This window comes from Heptranchias perlo, chromosome 34 (genome assembly GCF_035084215.1).
Source record: "Heptranchias perlo isolate sHepPer1 chromosome 34, sHepPer1.hap1, whole genome shotgun sequence".
Lineage (NCBI taxonomy): Eukaryota > Metazoa > Chordata > Chondrichthyes > Hexanchiformes > Hexanchidae > Heptranchias > Heptranchias perlo.
Genome location: NC_090358.1, coordinates 17,803,081 through 17,820,588, shown reverse-complemented (window position 1 = coordinate 17,820,588; position 17,508 = coordinate 17,803,081). Strand labels below are relative to the sequence as shown.

The window sequence follows — 17,508 nt, the reverse complement described above, 5'->3', positions numbered from 1 at the left end:
AATATTTCACACATAATACAGATAGTTCTGCCTCATAAATAGTACAGACAAATAGCATATCCTCCAGTGGGAGAGATATGTTCCACAGCTGGAGGCAAGCATAAAGTTAACTTCGAGTCCAAATGGTGAAAATAGAATTGATAGATTTTGTAACTCATAAGTGTGCATTACTAAACACAGATAAGGCCAAATTAGCCATGTCCAAACTGTCATAATGGACCTTCTGTTTTTCAGATAAGTAGGCAGCTTAAACAAAATGTTTTGAAAGAAGCCTTATTCTTAATCTATATTAAGATCTTTACACCAGCGAAATAGATCAACATTAAGGTAGGAACCAGGGAAAATGATGCTTACTCTAGCTTCAGCCTTAAGTATTGGTCCACAGGAACTTAATCCTGAATTTCATCCATGGTCATTGTCGACAGCAAGGCTGATTGAGAATAGGGCTCTCTTCAAAACATTTTGTTTATGCACCAGAAATTAGAGGAACACCATTGGTCACCAATTAAATAATGCCAGTGTGTTTCCCACCGGCCCAGTAGTCAGAAACCCTTATATCAAGTCCCCATGTTATCACCAACAGATTATTTGCAATAATCTTAACTAATATAGCCATGTTTGAGGGATAGTGATTAACAGTCTCCAAGGCATCATCCAGCAGATGTTCCCCTTGACTTGATATAATCGGAAAAAAAGTGGCAAAGTAACTCCATGTCTAGTCAGCCTCAGATAACTTTGCAATACAAAACTTGTTGACTGGCCATGACAAGATTCCCACTAAAAAAGGAACCAGGGAAAGCCACATTGTGAAATTGAAAGACTTACAGCACATAAGCTCCAGCTTTACATAACAAAGAAAGTATTTATCATTAGTCGAGAGAACTTGGTCTCATTGAAACAGTGTGTGTACAAATATTTTTAAAATTGAACGTCAAATGCTCTGTGCTTAGTTGCAGTAGAAGAAAGAAAATTAAATTGCTATTTTAATGGCCAATAGATAATTAAATTATTCATTTTGACTTTACTATTGATTTGAAATCAAAGAGGTGGAAACAACAGAAACATCAACATATAAATTACAGCAATATTTCACTGCTTTGGGTAGCTACCAAATTTCAAATGCTTTAATTACAGATTCTGGATGGTGAGCAGCTGTTTAGAAAAATATTTTTATTTATTATAGATTGCAATTAATTGTATATACTAAGTAATGATAATATATTTTGTGAGTTTTTTTGAGAAAGCTCCAAATTTTCATTACAATATTCTGGTATCTATCTTCTAAACTTGGTGTAATTAAGAGAATAGCTGAATTAAATTTTTTTAAGTGTTAAAATAGAACTGGAAAGTGTTAGTTGAGTTTTGCAAGCTTAAAAAGTAGCACTCTATTGCTGTTTAATGCATTCAAGACACTGATGTATACCTACCAACCAAGCACAGCCAAATAATGCAAGTGCAGTCAATATACTCAGCCCACCTAGAGAGTACATGTCGCTAAAGCCACAACAACATTTTAGCCCCTTCCTATTTCTCATCTACATGCTGCCCCTCGGCGACATCATCCGAAAGCACGACATCAGGTCCCACGTGTACGCTGACGACACCAGCTCTACCTCACCCCCACCTCCCTCGACCCCTCCACTGTCCCTGATCTGTCATACTGCTTATCCAACATCCAGTACTGGATGTGCAAAAATTTCCTCCAACTAAATATTGGGAACACCGAAGCCGTTCTCTTCGGACCCCGCCACAAACTCCGATCCCTAGCCACTGACTCCATCCCACTCCCTGGCCACTTTCTGAGGCTGAACCAACCGTTCGCAACCTTGGCGTCCTATTTGACCCTGAGATGAGCTTCCGACCACATATCTGCTCCATCACCAAGACCGCCTACTTCCACCCCCATAACATCACCCGTCTCCAGCCCGGGCTCAGCTTATCTGTTGCTGAAACCTTCATTCATGCCTTTGTTACCTCTAGACTTGACTATTCCAATGCTCTCCTGGCTGGCCTCCCATCTTCCACCCTCCATAAACTTGAGCTCATCCAAAACTCTGCTGCCCTTATCCTAACTCACACTAAGTCCTGTTCACCCATCACCCCTGTGCTCAGTGACCTACATTGGCTCTCTGACCAGGAACGCCTCGACTTTAAAATTCTCATCTTTGTTTTCAAATCCCTCCATGGCTTCGACCCTCCCTATCTTTGTAACCTCCTCCAGCCCGACAACCCTCCGAGATCTCTGCGCTCCTCCAATTCTTGACTCTTGCGCATCCCCGATTTTAATCACTCCACCATTGGCGACCGTGCCTTCAGCTGCTTAGGCCCTAAACTCTGGAATTCCCTCCCTAAACCTCTCCGCCTTTCTAACTCTACTCCTTTAAGACGCTCCTTAAAACCTACCTTTTTGACCAAGCATTTCGTCACCTGTCCTAATATCTCCTCATGTGTCTCGGTGTCAAGTTTTGTTTGATAATCACTCCAGTGAAGCGTCTTGGGACATTGTACTACATGAAAGGCTCTATATAAATTCAAGTTGTTGTTGTTGTAGAGACCTATTTTATAGTGTTAGCATTTCCTTTTAATAAATTAATAGATTGGAAAGATTCATTAATGTTGTAAAGTACAAGGTACCTTGTTAGCATTTCCTTTTAATAAATTAATACATTGGAAAGATTCATTAATGTTGTAAAGTACAAGGTACCTTGTGGCAAGAAGACACCATATCTACAAAATCAGGTAAGTAATTTCATTTTTAATAATTTTTTACTGGCTCATCTCTACTTTTGCCCTTGCTCGTGCAACCCTCATTCCTGGGCACCTTCAACATGGGGACCTTTTTCAGGCCACTGAATAACTTTCTACAGTCCTATCTGTTTTGGAAACCATTCAATTTTTGGCCTATTTAAGCTCAGACTTAAGTTCATTGGTCAGTAGTTGTGAGCAAGTGGTCTTGGAGCTCATAATTGTTTTTTGTAATTGACCCTCTGAATGCCAAGGGCGAGTTTACTCATCAGAATGTTGCCTGGCTTTGGCGGCCGAGCATGTTCTTGGCTTTGACCCATTAGTCCAAGCTTTTGATTGGCTGAAAAGTTTTTGAAAGACTTTCAACTTGTGCCCAAAACAGGCACAAAGTGGATGGGCGACCATGTTACTCACCGAATGACGTCAGTGTGAGGCACGACCACTAAAATCTGATGGACAAGCGGTCAGCATGAATCACGCTGGTGTTTGGACATCTCACCCATTTGGGGGGGAGGGACTTCAGTTCCTGGTGGCCTGCACCTCTTAAAGGGAGGTGCAGTGCTTATTGTGAAGCTCGACTGAATGACCTGGAGGTGTTAGTGGAGTAAGTAAGAAGAAGGAAGAATATCCTATTTCCATCAGATGGGAGAAGATGGAAAGAGGGAAGGATGGTCTGAGGTGGCTGAGCCAGATGGTTAGCCCCTTGGACCTGAAAGCAGTGCAAAAAAGAAGTTGAACGACCTGACCTGGGCTACTAGGGTAAGATTTCCATTCATAGTCTTGTTGTCATTGCCAGTATAGTCCTGCACCATTTTACTGTGATAGCATCAATGAAAATGTTGACCTTTCCCGCTTTACATTCCTCTCACCCAATCATTGCAACACCCTTCAGTTGTCCTTCTCATGCTGTCACTTCCAAACTCCAGCATTGCTCTCGCAATTAATGCCCTCTCATGCACACACCTGATGCTTCTTCATAACACCAGACAAACTGTTCTACCCTCACACCCAGATGTTCAGAACTCTTCACCACGCCACTCACTGACACACTTCCTACTAAGGGCTCTCCCTATTATGTGTTAAGGGAGCGCACAACTGCATCATTCCATGCTGAGCTTACCTGGTACGCTACAGCTAGTTATAAAAATTGGAATAGTGAAAACAAAGCGGAGCAAAGTAACACCTTTTCAACAACACCTCCAGAATTTCAAAGCTTTGCTTAATTATTTACACAATGTTTTGCTACATGATTTTTCTTGAAGGATATTTCTAATTGCTTTAAATTAAAAAGGTATTACCATTAGAATGCTTTTACACCACTGTACACTGCTGCGTTTATCACTGTTCACAATCTTTCATCTTGATTCTAATAAATCGGTTGGAGTAAAAAAATTAAAACTGGTGGTGCTAATTATTAAAAAAAACATTTTATGTGAATCCTATAGCCAAGTTATACTTTTCTCTGTAATTTATCCCTAAAGCAATATAATTTTCTCTGCTTTCTGAAACATTCCCTCATTTTATGCCCTGGTCAGCAGGAAAAAAACAAAATTGTGAATGTTTTTCAAGCTTGGCCAATGGGCTATTGGGTAAATTTACCACCCAATGAACTACTGTGCCAGGAAGCTTGCGGGTCCAAACCCTGATCTACGCCAGGTAAACTAACCTCAGCCACAGCTTGGTACGGAGCTGTACAATTGGCCTCAACACCCCAGACAAGAGAGGGACAAAAAGTCAGCCAATGTTCCTGCTCCTGATTGTTCTTCGGTAACCCTGTTGTAAAATGCACATGTGTGGGTGTCAGATGAGGAGAGGATCAACCTCTCAGCTGCGATGCCCATCACAGTCAAGCAACCCAGCCGAACACTCACTTTCAAGGCTCACATGTAAAGTATCCCCCCTTTCCTGAAAATACCAACGTATGCTGGGGTATGGAACCATACCCCAGCATACGTTGGTATTTTCAGGAAAGGGGGGAAAAAATCTGAATTTGCTTTGTGTTGTAGTTTTGTACCCGACTAAACATCCCTTTTGAAACATTTTGAATTTTGTTACTCTTGCTTTCCTTAACAGTTGCAAAAGTTTTTTTTCAGAAGGTACATTTAAGACAGCAAAATGTTTGATATTTCATGGGAAATGATGCAGTTGAAGCAGTAAAGGGTGATTGTGAGATCCTGAGATCCTCCCAGCAGGGAGAAACACTCATAGCCACTGCAGGTCAGAGAATCGGGGCTACAATGTTATAGCCCAGTCTTCTGCAAGCACAGCTTCCCGCTGGAAGTGTGGGATTGCAGAACAATTCCCCCACCCCCATCCCATAATGTAAATAGAACAAGTAAATTCTGAAACTAGTGACTGTTCAGTTGAGCACAGACAATAACAAATAATAACACTAAATAATCTTCCATACTTGCCACAGGAACTTTTGGTAGCAGCAGATATTTGAAATCTATAGATTGTGAAATGTTAACCTTCAGGACGTTAACATTGGTAATGAAATGAAAAACACACACTGAGTGAAGGGCATAGGTTAAAAATGGTGAAAGAATTTTTTAGAATAGATATTAGGAAGAACAACTTTGCATAAAAAGTGGTCAACACTTGGGAACGTCTTCTTAGTACAGTAGTGGAGGTGAAAAGCTGAGATTCATTCAAGGGGAACTGGGCATGATAGACAGATGTAAGTTACTTTTACTCTGGTTGGATAAACTTCCATCATCTGTATCTATCCTGTGATGGCCAAGTAAACACAGCCTGAAATCAATCTGATCTTAATTGTTTTTTGGTGAGGGAAGATTTGCAGATTGGAAGGTGCTTGGAAACTTCCAATTCCAGGTCAGAAAGAAATGATGGCCTTCCCTTTTCTGTTTTTATAATATACTTTTGACTATCAAGTGTGACATCTGAAGTAATGGATCCACTCAAAAATTTAAATACAATGTTCCTGTGAAAGTAAAATCATTTAGTATATAGAACTCATCAGTGTTTCATGATTAGAACATAAACTAGTTCTGTGTTAGTAACTCTGACTAACCATGCATTTAGTTATGAGCAGTAAATTTGGTTTTCTCTGAAAGTGCAATTTGTATGTGTATATAGTGAAGCAAAAAATTACAGCTATTAAATTTGCAGAAAGACATTAGCTAGAGTTCGGGTTTCATATTTTTGCTACTGTAGAAAGAAAAATCAATGTAATTACAGTGCTTTAAGCAAATCCTTTTTGGGATTATAAATCAATAAATATTGAAGTGAAGCTGAAACACCTTGATAACATAGAGGTACACTGCATTTTCTAATGCTAGCTTTGGAAGCATACAAAGTATAGTGAGTGGTGTTGTATAATTGGTATCTTATTGGGCTGTCTTCTCTCATGGAAGGTACAGCATTTCATGATTCCGCAGCACATGTTTTCCATTTTTACTGATATGTTCACATTAGAAATTACATTTTTAAAGAGTAAAATCTAACCTATATTTAAAAGAGAGCAGGTAGCCAGTTGGTGTGGCAGTACATTTATATAAATTAACTCACAAATGAGTTGGAAATTGCTAGAAGCATACCTAGGTTTTAATAGCCAAGACAGTGCCCATTGTGCTTTTGTTATTGGTAATAATGGCAAATAAGAACATGTTAAAAATGTTTCCCCATTATATTACATACTTGGGGCAACATTGAATGCTCTTGATATAACCCTTCCTAAACTATAATGGGGCAACCTGATGCCATCCTGAACTTGTAGGAGATCTTTAAGGAAGACAGTCTCCAGTGATAGATAGTCCTTGAGGTCATTTCCTTCTTTCTGGTTACAATATAACTTCAGCCAGCATTTCCATGCTACACGTGTGCCTTATAATGCACTGTCTAGCTTTAAAAAAAAACATACTTAACGGTAATCACTAAAACATAGCTATTGGCACTGGCGTGCTGCCACCGTAAATACGTTCTTTGTAGTAATTGCTAAAAATCATGATTTACATTGTGGATGTATTAAAGTATACATGTACATAGCTCTTAATTCATTCCCTTGAAAGAGGTGAAGCAGCTAGCCTAATTTGCCTGACCGTGTAAAAGCAGCTTTAGCAGAATTGGAGCCTGGAGTGAGTATAAAATTATCACAGAAAGTTGACAGGATTAGTCAACAGACAATTCTCGATACTAGGATTTGCTGAAGTCATTGGGAAGTTCCTATCACAGCTATTTCTTTCATCATTTCATCAGACGTTTATTGGTGCAGGAAGTGCTAATAGGAGCCTCAAGTTGACTATCGTAAAGGCTTTCAGCACGGGTTTTTCCTCAGCCACATGAAATGGCTGGAGTTCACATTTTTCCCCGTATCTGTTTACATACCTCAAAAAAAGGAAGGTACTATAGTTATGTCTTGGTCAAATCCTAACAAAGTTATTTGCAGTTTCAGTATGAGTGACATTATTCTTTATATAGATAAAGGCAAATCAGTCTTTCAAGTTCACTGTGGCTGTAATTGTGGCTATATCTCAAAGTTCTAGATAGTTTTAAGTGTCACTATATATGATTATAGTGACAGTATTCCACAGAATGTTAATTTTAGCAATCTTTGTTACTCTTTTCAAATTATTACATAGGCTATCAATTTCAAGATGTATATTACTTAACATTTGCAAGTGACCAAAGGAAAATAGTGATATTAATCCACTATATAGAAATTTTAATAATTTAAGTTTTTTTAATAACTGAAATGTAATGTTAGACTTGAACACTGGTAAACTTTATTAAAGTAGAAGAATACGAATCAGAATCCATTTATTGCATTTTCTTATTCGGAGAAATATAAAAATATGACATTTTCCTTCTGTGCTTTATAACAGATCACGAAAAACATCGATTATGCAAAAGTACTGATTATATGAATTTGCACTTCAAAGTGAAATGGTTTTACAATGAATATGTGAGAGATCTCCCAGCTTTCAAAGATTCTGTAGCAGAATATTCTTTGTAAGTAATGACATTTTTATTCATTTCTATTTATCATGCAGAACATAGTTATATCCTTCAGCCACTAAAAATCCTCATACATGAGCTGATGGGTTACCATTACCTGAGGAAAAAATGTATAAGAATAAGGGAGTGGGTCTGTTGCATTTAGGACTTTAAGCCTAAATTATTCAAATTGCTAATTATTAAACAATATGATGCTGCTATTTTTTTCATAATGTTGGAGGTGTAAGATTTCATTTTTTTTTTAATCCTGCAATTATTGGCGGAAAAGTAATGGGGGGGGGGGGAATTCCACTTTGGCGCTAGTGCAAAACGGGCAATAGTGAATTGGCAGCCTGTTTTACACCCTGCCCGATTTCCTTTTCCAATTCACTATCGTCCATTTTGCATTACTTCCGAAGTTGACTTTCACCCCCCGGGTGTCTAATCGTAATCAATCAGATGAAATTATGAACACATCATTTGTTATCATTATTGATCAATCGTTCCATATGTGGCAGACTGCATAATCCAAACCATGAACAGTTCCTCAGCCTCTGCTATCTCCGGATCTCGAATCCTGTTTATATGTCTCAGAATTTGGCATGATTATGCCATTCCTTCGAATGAAAGTTTTGCATAGTGCTAACATCTTAACGTATTTCATTACTTTGATCTCCATGACTGACTTAAGATGTTTTAGCTTCTGTGCTCTGTGCGGTATCAGTGAGCTTGCACATAAGGATTTTGGTGCTCATTAAGCAATAAAACTGGCAATGTATTTTATCTGAGAAGTGGAAAAACTGAGCTTATCTGACTTATCCTTTGGAATTGTGCCTCCTGCTAGCTGATTGTAGTGGCATTGAAGATGACTGTAGAGAATTATGTGGGCCAGCACTTCATATATTCTCAGCTGGAGGAGGATATATGGTAGTAATTGGCTTGTAGATAGAGAAAAAACAAAGATGAAGAAATGCATCTCGCACAAATTAGAGTTTCACTTCCTATTGTTGGTTGTTGGGGTAGTTATTGTATGTAGTATTATGATCATATTGATGGAATCTTGGACAAATAATTTTACTTTATTGAAAATGTTATAGGTGTTTCTGAAGAAGCAATGTTAAATCAGCTAACTAAATTACAAAAAACAGCATTTAAAGCAAGTCTTGATTTACTGGTCGTATTACTGAAATACAGATCAAAAAGATTCAAGTTTAGGCAGTAGGGCCTTCTGGTAAGGTTGGAGAAATACCCACTGAACCCTTCTCCCTTAGGTTAGACTCCCACCCTGCTCACAGCTCCACAACTGCCCTGGCCAGAGTCACGAATGGAATGACCTCCTCTGTGACTGTGAAGCATTATTACAGAAGCCAGTGCTTGGTTTACTGAGGCACTTAGCGGCTGAATGATGCAGGAGTTAGATGTTATTCCTGCTGGGATTCCAGTGACCCCAGTGAAGCCTTTTACTTCAGATAGTGTACAGGCACAACCTGCCAGATTTAGCGGCCTTCTCATGCCCTCATCCCTTTGGGAAAATGCAACTGAATTCTATGCAGCTCAATGCAGGGAAGCTTTCAGATTTTACCCTCTTGTTAGAATGGTTGTATAGGATTCTCCCAGGCTCATTGGACCCTTTTAGTTCAAATGCAGGAGCAAATCCTGCGGTCAGCCTCCCCAGTCCTCCCTCATTACAGAAAGTCAGTTGCCTCATAGATTCATCCTAAACTAGCTAAGTGAGAATAAGATGTATGGACATTCTTGTGTGCAGAAGGTATGCGCTGGAGCCTTGAGCATGTATGGCCTGTTACCAGATGCACTGGATATGTTTTGTTCATCTAAGTTATAATAATAATTAATATAATAAGGACCATAGGGGAACAGATTGACTGGTACGATTCATTGCACCTGGCTTTTAATTAACAAACAGGAAAAACTATTGGCAAAGTCGCTTTTGTTTGAAAGGGATTTCTAGAAGGATACGCTGATAGGGTTAGATAAAGTAGTGCGGGAGGAGGCTCGTATGGAGCATAAACACGGCATAGACCAGTTGGGCCAAATGGCCTGTTTCTGTGCTGTAAATTCTATGTAAAAACAAAGTTGCAGTCACTGATTTAGTTTAACAAAGGCCTTTTTTAAAGAAGCATTTCTTGTTCCTCTTTGTTAAACTGATGCAGGCTAAAATGCTATAGCATCAGCAGGCCCTTGTCTCAATGGCTAAGTCCACATTTCATGGTGTTTTGTTGCATTATACTGCCTGTTATGCCTTTCTACTCTCCTTCAGGAATTGCAACAGCAACTATTCAGCTTCCATTTGAAGGGAAAAGTCATTTTGCTGGCCAAACGGAAGTATAGTTAAAAACTTCTTAACCTTAATCTAAATCTAGATCTAAATTTTGCCCTGGATTGAACTCATGTCCACCTACATTTGAGAGTTTCTGGGGTTGTAAACATCTTATCCCAGCTCTGCCAGTGCACTAAGCAAAGTTCTCCTCCAGGGGCTTGCATCATTAATGCACAACAATCTGGCTCCTCTGCGGTCAACCATCAATGGCTCATCTCTCTACTGATCCAGTCAGGTGGCCATTCCCACTTATATCTTTATAGAATCATACAGCACAGAAGGAGGCTATTCAACCTATCGTGCCTGTGCCGACTGTTTAAAAGAGCTATCCAATTAGTCCCACTCACCTATGCTGGAGGCAAAACAAGAGCAGGAGGAAGATCAAATGAGAGAGGCAAACAAGATAAGTTCACAGCAAAGGATAAGACAACCAACTAGGTAATACCTTTCCATCAGAAAAGCCATTCTTTGGAGAAAGTATCGGAAGAGTTCAGCTTAAGGAGGCATAGAAAGAACCGTGGGTCTCATGGCAAATGACTTCCAAACTTCCTCTCAAATACAAAACCCAAATAGACTTACCTCAGAACACTGGACTTCATATCACAAAGTGGTTTTACAATGCACATATATATTTACAGCAAGTGTGTCTTTTTAATCACTGTTCTACTCCTGGTGTGTCTCAATATTGTTCTTAAACCTATCCAGGTGCAGAGGGATGTGGAGATCCAATGTGCCTGATTGTGTTGTGGTATCATGAGCCTCCTGGGAATGAGGCGAACCTGGCCTCAGAGCTTCTGAGTTCCAGGTGGGCTCTTCAGCAGGCTGCATCACCACTGAAGGTGTGTAGACAGCCTGGTGCTGTAACCTGCTTCTAACATGAGCAGCCGTCTGAGGGTGTTGGCTAGAAATGTCGCATGAGCTGCTATCATCATGAAGTTGGAATCTAGCCACACCATTTGTGCTGGGTCCTGGATCTTAGTGTCCACTGACCAGTTGGCCTCTCTTTAGTTATTTTTGTGATAGATTGGCCGTTTGTCATATCCTAAGTTTTGCCTAAAAGAGTGTCCCACATTCATTTGAATTGGAGCTCCCTTCTATTCTGCTCCCTAGAGACAGAATTGATTCCACAATGTAGACATTTAATTAAGTTCTATGTTACTACATAGATAGGACTACAGTTGGGCAAAATATCACCCTAGTTGTTTGTTTCTTAAAATTCTGAGTGTTCAGGATGAAAGCAATGACTGGCTCATTAGCTAGTGAACTCCATTCTACTATTGTCATCAAGTCATTTTACAACACCTTTTCAAATTCTTTTAACGTTATATAACTGTTTGAAATCGTGATATATGTATTGGTACATAGGGAAAGGCATCTTAATGGTATTATTGATTGAAATGTATGCCAGTTCTTGTTGAAAGAACTGAAACTGTTATATACAATCTAGCCATATAGCTCCAGTAAGATCAAGTGATTCGCAAGTGAAAAGTCTCTTAATAGAACTGGTGTCACTCTCACTTTTCAAGTTGTGTATCTTCTTTCACCCATGGTAAGTGGAATATAATCCCCATTTGGAGAACAACTACTAAAGCAGATGAAAGGTGAGTATTTTGCCTCTTCGAAAGCATGGGTAAAGTGGCATATTTAGCAGTCCTACAGAATTAGTGAAAATATTTTCATGATGGTACACTAAATAAATATAATCTTGCATTTTAATATAACATCATCATCTGATTTTTGTTCAGGTGGTTTGAACCCTTTGCCATCGATTGGCTGGATGAAAATGAAGATGTATCAATGGAATTTCTTCATGGAGCACTTGAGAGAGACAAAAAAGATGGGGCAAGTGTCAGAATCATTATATAGGTTCCCTCACAGATAAAACGCAGTACTTTATGAATATTTTGTGAATTTTTACACCAACTGTAAATGTCATTTCAGTTAGAATTTATTGTAAACTAAATTTGAAAGAATTCTCTTTGCTTTAACTTGTTTTAAGAGATTAACGATTATGTATTTTTCTAATCCAGTTCCAGCAAACTTCTGAGCATGCTCTGTTCTCTTGCTCTGTTGTGGATGTCTTTACTCAACTGAATCAAAGCTTTGAGATTATCAAAAAACTTGAATGCCCTAATCCAGAGGCACTGGCACATTTCATGAGAAGATTTGCTAAGGTACATTCATTAACGATCTTAAGACGCAAAAGTTTGGAAGTTAAAAAGTGGCAAATGTGTTATATGGTGATTACTACATCTGTGTAGTTTCTGTCAACAGAAGAGCAGAGGTATTACTCTACTTTCTTCCTTGGATTATCATTGTGTCATTTTAACAGATATATTCAAGGAAACTTTTTCACATGTTTTTAACATCCAGAAGATATTCAACAAAAGTAAATTTACAATAACTGTAAAAAGGCAACAGAAAATGCAGTCTCTGAGTGCTCGAATACAAAATTATTTTTTCATACTATGCTAGAATCTATGAAGTATTTAATGTCCTATAATTATCTTGGAAAAAAATCACATGGACTGTACTTATATGAAACTCGATAGTCATATTTTTCATTTTCATTGCAGACTATAAGTAAAGTCCTGCTCCAATATGCTGCGATTATATCAAAAGATTTCAACTCGTATTGTTCCAAGGAAAAACTGGTAGGTAAAGAGCAGTACATGGCTTGTGAATCCTTTATTGTGTTAACAAAATTTACTACCAGTGCTGATGTAGAGTACAGCAGTGTATTTTTACTCATTACTGGTGACCCAAATTACACAACACAGAAGTGGCAATCATGAGAATGCTGTGTCTGTCAAATGACCACTTCTGGGGAAAGGGGTTTATGCTATATTAGTCAGAAGTGAGCTTATTTTTGATACTGTTAATAATGTTCCCTCTGAGTTTCTCTAAGCGGAATGTTTCGTTTTAGGTTTGTAGTTAATGGAGCTCAATGTTTTAATTTTTTATTATGGAAATGCAAAGATATGTGAACAATTTAATTTCAGTTTTTAATTAAAGTTGTGTTTTACTATGTTAAATTTAGTGATACAGACATTTGAAGTTTGCTGTATTGTGTCATACCATTTTATATTAGCTGGAAAGCTATTTTAGTTGTACAAAAGGTGGCATCTTATTAATGGAATAATTTAGGAGAAGATATACAGTTGGTCAATTTAATTGCTGTTAGAAATAGAGAATCCATAATAAATGAAATCTTTTAGTTCCATACTATTATTTGCTATAGGGATTTCATGTGTGTGAAGGAGGCACTTGTCCGTTTATTGGCAAAGTAATTACAAATGAGAAGTAATGAATCGTTAAAATAAGAATACTTATTTGAACTGTTCATTGCTTCTGGTTTATTAGTTATTAACATTTGGACTGTATAATCTAAAATTAGGGCCAGAAATTACTCACCCGTGGACGCTGTTCACCAATGGCGTCCTCTCTCTCCACCAGCGAAGGGAGAGAGCAGGTTCGCGAATGCACACACGTGCACTAAAACCCGAAAATCGTGAACTTGCTCCCATTGGTTTACCGGTGGTTTGCCGGATCTGAATTAAAGGGCCACCTACACTAAAGTCAATAAAATCACTAAATATTCGTAAGCTTACCCATCTGCCCAGCTGCAACGAAGATACTTACGCCACCAAAAGGTACGCCGGAAAATACCAGCTCGACTCTACTTTTTAAAAGCGCGATGACTGTTAATGACTGAGAAACAACAAAAAATTACATTTTAAAAAGGTGGAATGTCATATTACTCATTCATATTTTTTGATCATTAAAAAAAAGTAAAAATTAAAATTAATTTTTTTAAACTTTTAACTTCTGTAAGTTTCATTAAATTAAATCATTTGCTTGGCTTTTTATAATAAGATATGTTAAATTTTTATTTAAACTAACATACAGAAGTTAACTGTAAAGGAATGATCTCTACTTGCCTATTTGGGGGCGTGACTTCTCTTCTTGACAGATTCTGTGGGCGTGACTTCCATTCCCACCGTCTCTATCGATACGGAGGAAGGTGCGCTGATATCACAGCGCTGAACTTAAAAAAAAAATTGAAGAGGGAGCAAGCAGACGTCAGAGACCACGAGGTAAGTATTTTCAGCCTTGTCACGCCGGCTGAAGCAATTTCCAGCCCAATAAAATATGAAATTTATTAGAAATCAATGTAACAAGGACAGTTGTTTTATGTTTGCTTACTAAAAATAAGAGTCATATTGCTGCAGACTTTCCACCTCGTTCCAGCATCAAGCTCTCTCAGTATAACGTAGATCAAATGTAATGAAGACCTCTTTCCTAAGTTGTCCCCAACACTACATTTAGAAAATCATTACCTGCTCTTCAGCCGAATTTAGTAATGAGTCGACCTGTATGGATGAAGACTAAAGAGCCAGATGATTTGCTGTCAAAGTAACGGTGAGGCTAATGGCCCTCGCCGTTATTTATGCGTAAATGGTACAGCAACTTCAGGCGAGGAACGGATGCGTGGTTAAATGCGAATATCCAGAAGTTGCTGTCCGAGATGCGCCGCTCCGCTGTTAGCTTGGCGAGAACGGCATTTCGCTGTCTGCCTCACCATTGACTGCCTTGAATGGAAAGAAGTTGCTGTATTTGCGCTGTAGATATGAACTAATCCCGCCGCAGATATTTAGGGCTAATAATTGCAAGCACAAGTACCCTTTTAACGTGTGATAAGTGTTAATGATGACCCCCTCAATCTCTCTGGCACCGGAAATTAACTATTACAAGTGTGGAGTCTCATTCCTTCAAGTTTTGAATTTTTCGGGGAGATTTTAAAAATGTCAAATTTTAATATTTTTTCTTACTTTCCCTTTCTGTCTCTTTTTTCCTTTCTCATAATCCAATCTTTCGTTCCCTCTCTTTATTTCTCTTTCTGTATCTGATTTGATCTTGAATTCACCCCTGTAGTTAACCTTCCTTCTCAGTCCTTCTGCTGTTGATTTCCCAATGCTTAAATCTGATCGGTTAAGGAGATACCCTGTTGCTTGCCCTGTTCACTCAGGTTCCAGATGCCCTGTTTCCCTTGTTGCGACGTTATCAGCTCGCACTTTCAGCAACTTTATGGACAAAACATTTTTTGAGCTGAAGGGTGCTGTGGCAAGCCTAACTAACGGCAGATGCCGTTCGATGCCCTGCTACAGCAAAATCTGGCCCATTATATCACTTAGAACTAGTAATCTTTAAGAGCTTTCAGCAAGAAAAGAATCTGAATGTCAATCATCTGGGTTGGTTTCAAACCCTTATATTGTGTCATGAAAGGACTGTTCGATAATGAACATCAGCACCCAGGTTATTCCTCCTCACTCTTCAGTCCCATTCATATTTATTTGTTACCACATTTAGCATCTGAACAGAGATTTTTACAGTTTTCAAGCATCCCCTTCACATAGCCTGAATTAATAACATTTGGCAGAATCCCACTGCACATATGGCATGTTGTTTGTGTAGTTTAGAGTAATTATATGCTTTAATTAGGATATGCAAATGAAGTTGCCAGTATCAGTGAGGTCTTCAACTATAAATTTGTCAAAATTTTCACACAGATGCTGACATTTTTCTATGTTGCAAGGTAAAGTATGATCAGTTCCTGCCCACTTATTTATTTGATTCTTTCTTCAGAAACTTATCTTAAATGACCTTAAATTAAATGACTTTTGCCCAAATATAATGATTAAATCAATTTTAATTAGGCCAATTTATACTTTCTGGTTGCTACCGTCAAAAACTTCATAAAGCTCATCAGAAAAGCACAAAACAAAATCTTTGCAAAAATTATTTATTACCGAGACCACAAGTGAGTTGCATTAAATCAAAAATAATCTTACTTTCTTAAACTACGAGAAAGGTCTTTATAAAGCACTTTTTCTTGATAGAATGATTTTAATGTAGAAAAACATCAAAAACCACAAAAGAGGGAAAAATAAAAATTAACGAATGCAGAAGCATGGTGGCGGAGTTAAGAGAGATGACTGAAAGCTTTGTCAAAAAGGGTAGGGAGAGGAGAGATGGAGAGGTTTAGGGAGCGAGATGCAGAGAATAGGATGAGGCAGCTGAAGATTCTGCCACAATGGTGGGACGATAGGGAGGGAGGGATGCACAGAAGGCCTGAGTCAGAGGACGAAGGGTGTAGGAGGGGACGCAAGGCTGATGGAGGCTGTAAAAATAGCATGAGGTAAGATTGTATTTATATAAAAATATACGCATTAGAGACACCCAGCAGGGATTATGAAGACACGGGTGTGATAATTGCATTGACGTACAAGGGAGTCCACATCTTTGTATGGTGTTATCAGTCACTGCATAAATACTGCAGAAATAATACACTTTATTGATGGAACTTTGAATGAGGCTCAGTACATCAGAATTGTTGCTGCATGAACTTTTATTCAAACGTACCAAGCGTCAAACAGAACTTTGTATTATCTGTGTGATGGATCCAAACCTTTACATTCCACATATGTCAATGATTTGGTTGCATCTTAGTTCTTGGTTCTGAGTCCAATTAAGCGCCTGGCTAATATATGCTCCTGAGAAAGTACAGCTGTGGGCGATACCCAGACAATGATCAAGTCAGCCAGAGATGAACCGAAAGAGTAAGTTTGAAGATAAAGACCTGGGGGGAAAAAAAAATTGGATTGGGGCCGTTTTTGGGCGTAGGTAGCGTGATGTGCTATTAGCCCACGCCCATGACCCCTGTGCAGGCAGGACGCAAGTTTCGACACACCCAAGGACTGACCTGCAATCAGCGTTCCTTTCCAGGCCTTGCACGTGGAATCAATGCAATTCACACTTGCCACCACCAGAGGGAGCTCAATCTCTTAAAGGGAGGATGTTTGTTAGACATCTCTTAAAGGTAGCTGGTACCTGTTATTTGCTGAAAATAACAGTCTGCTGTCTGCATGGAGTCTGAACAGAGATCAGACATCACACAAATAAAACACAGATACAGGTCACATCCCTATGTTTACACACTGATGAGTTATATTAAAACATTGAATAAAGGTTGCGCACTACTAAATCCCACATCCTCCAATCTGCACGCCAGACCTCACCAATCTGCCGATCTGAGTTTGTACCAGGCCTGCGAGTGTGAATGCACCAAGGTTCTCTGCTGATGAACTAGAGACCTTGGGTGCAAGAAGTGGACAGAAGGAGGGACATCCTATATCTAAGGGCACAGAATGTACTCTGGGTGGAGGACTTCAATGTCCATCACAAGAGTGGCTCAGTAGCTCCACTACTGACCGAGCTGGTCGAATCCTGAAGGACATAGCTGCCAGACTGGGCCTGTGGCAGGTGGTGAGCGAACCAACACGAGGGAAAAACTTACTTGACCTCGTCCTCACCAATCTACCTGTCGCAGATGCATCTGTCCATGACAGTATTGGTAGGAGTGACCACTGCACAGTCCTCGTGGAGACGAAGCCCCGTCTTCACACTGA

General features: G+C 39.0%; 1 protein-coding gene across 6 annotated transcripts in view; it reads left to right on the top strand.

Moving 5' to 3' along the window:
* Positions 1 to 17,508, top strand: part of LOC137301857 (protein unc-13 homolog C-like) — a 514,180-nt gene that overhangs the window by 396,148 nt on the left and 100,524 nt on the right. For all 6 annotated transcript variants that reach the window (XM_067971546.1, XM_067971545.1, XM_067971544.1 and 3 more), the window contains 4 exons: positions 7,590 to 7,716; positions 11,785 to 11,881; positions 12,070 to 12,213; positions 12,616 to 12,693. In XM_067971546.1, coding sequence (XP_067827647.1) covers positions 7,590 to 7,716; positions 11,785 to 11,881; positions 12,070 to 12,213; positions 12,616 to 12,693 — 446 coding nt within the window. The remainder of the gene's footprint in view (positions 1 to 7,589; positions 7,717 to 11,784; positions 11,882 to 12,069; positions 12,214 to 12,615; positions 12,694 to 17,508) is intronic.